This window comes from Octodon degus, unplaced genomic scaffold (assembly GCF_000260255.1).
Source record: "Octodon degus isolate 3935 unplaced genomic scaffold, OctDeg1.0 scaffold00021, whole genome shotgun sequence".
Taxonomy (NCBI): Eukaryota; Metazoa; Chordata; class Mammalia; order Rodentia; family Octodontidae; genus Octodon; species Octodon degus.
The window spans coordinates 10,435,102-10,438,310 of record NW_004524597.1 but is presented as its reverse complement, the minus strand read 5'-3'; the positions used below and the strand labels follow the sequence as shown (position 1 = coordinate 10,438,310).

Sequence of the window (3,209 nt, the reverse complement as noted above, 5' to 3'; positions counted from 1 at the left end):
CTAAATCACTGAGCTGCCCAGGCTGTATCTGTACTTGTGATCCTCCTGCCTCCCAGAGTGCTGCATTAGAAGGGTGCACCACATGCCTGGCTTGGCTACAGTATTTTTGAATTTAGGCCTCATGGTATGTTAGTGGCTACTATATACTCATTTGGTATCCTCACCAGGGAGTGTTACAATTTTTAAGATGATCACCATCCAGCCAGAGTCTAAAGTCTAAGCTTCTGGGGGACCCCCAGAGAGCTCAGCAGACTAAAGCACCTGCTTAGGCAGGCACAGGGACCAGGTTTCGATCCCCAGCGTGCCATGCCAGGAGATAGCAACTGAGACTAGTGTGGTGGCTGCCTGTAATCCCAGTGCTTGGAAGGCAGTAAACAGGAGGATCACTATGAGTCCAATCTATGTAGTGAGACCCTGTAGAAAGCTTTGGGGCTGGAGAGATAGCATATCATGCTGCCTCCAGAACCCAAGTATGCTGTGCCAGCCACTAAAACCAGAAACCGGGGGTGGTGGCGCACACCTGTAATCCCAGCACTGGGGAGGCTGAGACAGGAGGAGCATTATTAGTCTGAGCTGCATAGAGAGACCCTGTACCAAATAAATAAATAGATACATAGATAGATAGATAGATAGATAGATAGATAGATAGATAGATAGAGATAGATAACTTTTTTAAAAATTAAAAAAAATAAAATAAAATAAAATAAGTGCTTGCCTGACAAGCTCAAGGGCCTGAGTTCAATCCCTGGTTCTGCCAAAAAATAAATAAATTAATAAAATAAAATAAAATCAGATCCCTTTTAAGAGAGCCTGCCACCTCACTTTTAGGTACAACTGAGCCACCCTTCCTCGTTCCAAACACCCCACAAGAGGAAGGCAAAACATCCTGCTCTACCATTCTTTGAATGCAGTTTGACTTGGGTTTTCCCTATGTCTATACTTCAAAATAGACTTCTTTGCTAACACCATTAAGAAACTAGTTTAAAAAAAAAGAAACAAAACTTGATTTCTCAAGCTTTGAAGGTGTTATGTAAATGAGTCTGCAAATAAGATAACTTTCCTATCAACTTGGTTAAAAATTAAAATGCATAAACAGAAAGAAGGTTAACACTAGGGACTTCTATAGTGTGAGCACATGCTACTGCACAGTAGTCCTAAGCCTGAGAGTTGTCTCTCCTAAGGGGTAGCTCTAAGGAAGAAAATTTGAAGGACTGAGTAGGAATCAAGAGTGGGAATTGAAGTCAAATTGCCTTTAACAACACAAATTATTCCTACAACACACATAATCCTCCCAAATTGGCCTATGCTGTATGGCTGCACATATCTGTAAGTCAAGTACTCAGGAGGCTGAGAAAGGAGGATCTACAAGTTAGTGGTAATCCTGGGCTACATATAGTAATGAGTGTAAGGCTACCTGAACTACAAAGTGAGATCTGGTCTCAAAAAAACTAAAAACATTCAGAGTGTGGTAATGCCACCCTGTTCCCAGCGCTTAGGAGGCTGAGGCAGGAGGATCACTTGACTTTCAGGCCAGCCTGGAGTACAAAGCTTTCTACAGGGTCTCACTACATAGATTGGACTCATAGTGATCCTCCTGTTTACTGCCTCCCAAGCACTGAGATTACAGGCACGCCACCACACTAGTCTCAGTTGCTATCTCCTGGCAAAGAGTTCAAAGCCACCTTGAAAGGATCCTAAAGTGAGATCCTATCTCAAAAAGACCAGGAAAAAAAAAAAAAAAAAAAATCAAACCTATAAAAACCCTAAAGATCCAAATTGGCTTACAAATGGGTAACTGACCACCCATCACTGGAGATGGAATTGTAAATACATTCCTCCAGTCAGAGATGCCACATGAGCAGCGCACTGGCACTGAGGTTCAAAACCCCATCCAGCGAGAGGCACCCTCCAGTGGCCCACAGGAGCCCCACTTACTCGTCACCGTCGGGGCACAGGCCGGTGGCCTCGTCGTACTTGGAGCAGTACACATCGGGGCTGTAGTTGAAGGTGCCATCGCGCCTGCGGAGCGGTCTGCGGCGGCGCTGGTTTAGGAAATGCCAATGGAAACAGGTAAATGGCCTGTGCTGGCTGCACTTGTGCTGCACAAACAGGGGGCACTGCTCTGTCCTAAACTCCTTTAGATACCTAAAACGACAAACAGCGTTGCGGGTCGCCTCCGCCGTCGGGCGGCCCCGAGACTTGTGGGCTGGGCAGGGTCCCAAAGGTGTGACACCCCCCTCTCAGAACCCAGGTAACCCCAGACGGCCATACCCACCTCCATCCGGTCTCCTACCCCAAGCGCGACCTCCCAAGCCCCGGACACAAGCCCCGGCCCCAGGGGCGATCTTCCAGCCCCCAGACACCATCTCCCTGCCCCAGCCCGACTTTCCAGCCCCCAGATGCGCGGTTCCCTGACCCCAGCAGCAGTCCTCCATCCAGCAACAACGCCCCCCCCCCAAAACCCCAGACGATTCCAGAAGCCGACCCCACCAGGGCGCGCTCCCCAGATCGTAGGTACTGTTCCCCGCCCTAAGCGCGACCTTCCCGACTCCAGGCGCGGTTCCTCAGTCCCAGGTGCAAGCCCCCCACTCCCACTCCAGATGTTCCCCAGGTGCAATTCCATCCCCACTGCGGACGCGACTCCCAACCTCAGGCGCGGCCCCGCGACCCACAATCTCAAACGCCGACCCCAAGCCCGCGCGGCCTCCTGCCCCGAGCCCTGGAGCCACCCTAGACTCTGGGCGCCGCCCCCCGACCCGAGGCTTTGGCGCCTGAGTTACAGGATCGCACGCCTATCCCAAGACCAGGTGCTGCCCGTACCCCAAGCCCGGGGCCCGCTTCCCGATCGCAGCCACAGGCGCGCCGACTCGCGTGTCCAGGAGCGCGCCCATCCCCCGACCTCGGGTCCACCGCCCGAGCCAGGCGCGGCGGCTCGCGTCCCGACGGCGTGGCCCACCAAGGCCGAGACCCGCACCGGAGCCCGACGGCTGGGGGCGAAGGCGCGAGGGGCGCACCTTTTGCCGCGACACCCCAAGCCCAGGCCGGGAGCGCGCAGGGCGCTCCCCGGCTACTGGGCGGCGCCGGCGGCGGGCTGGGCACTGACCTGTAGTGGGTCGGCTTCTCGGTCTGCGGGGGGGACCCGCTCAACGCCGCCGCCGCCGCTTTCGAAACCGACGGCATTTTCAGTCAAAACAATGTAGCGCGCATGC

General features: G+C 53.2%; 1 protein-coding gene across 7 annotated transcripts in view; it reads right to left on the bottom strand.

Moving 5' to 3' along the window:
• Positions 1–3,209, bottom strand: part of Unkl (unkempt family like zinc finger) — a 45,429-nt gene extending 42,220 nt beyond the window's left edge. For 4 of the 7 annotated variants that reach the window (XM_004627908.2, XM_023711727.1, XM_023711726.1 and 1 more), the window contains exons 1-2: positions 3,104–3,209; positions 1,936–2,145 (exon numbers count right to left, since the gene is read on the bottom strand). In XM_004627908.2, the coding sequence (XP_004627965.1) occupies positions 1,936–2,145; positions 3,104–3,180 (287 nt within the window). In that variant the 5' untranslated portion in view covers positions 3,181–3,209. Of the gene's footprint in view, positions 1–1,935; positions 2,146–3,014; positions 3,068–3,103 lie in introns of those variants that run through there. The other 3 variants (XM_023711729.1, XM_023711730.1, XM_023711728.1) reach the window with 3 other exon arrangements.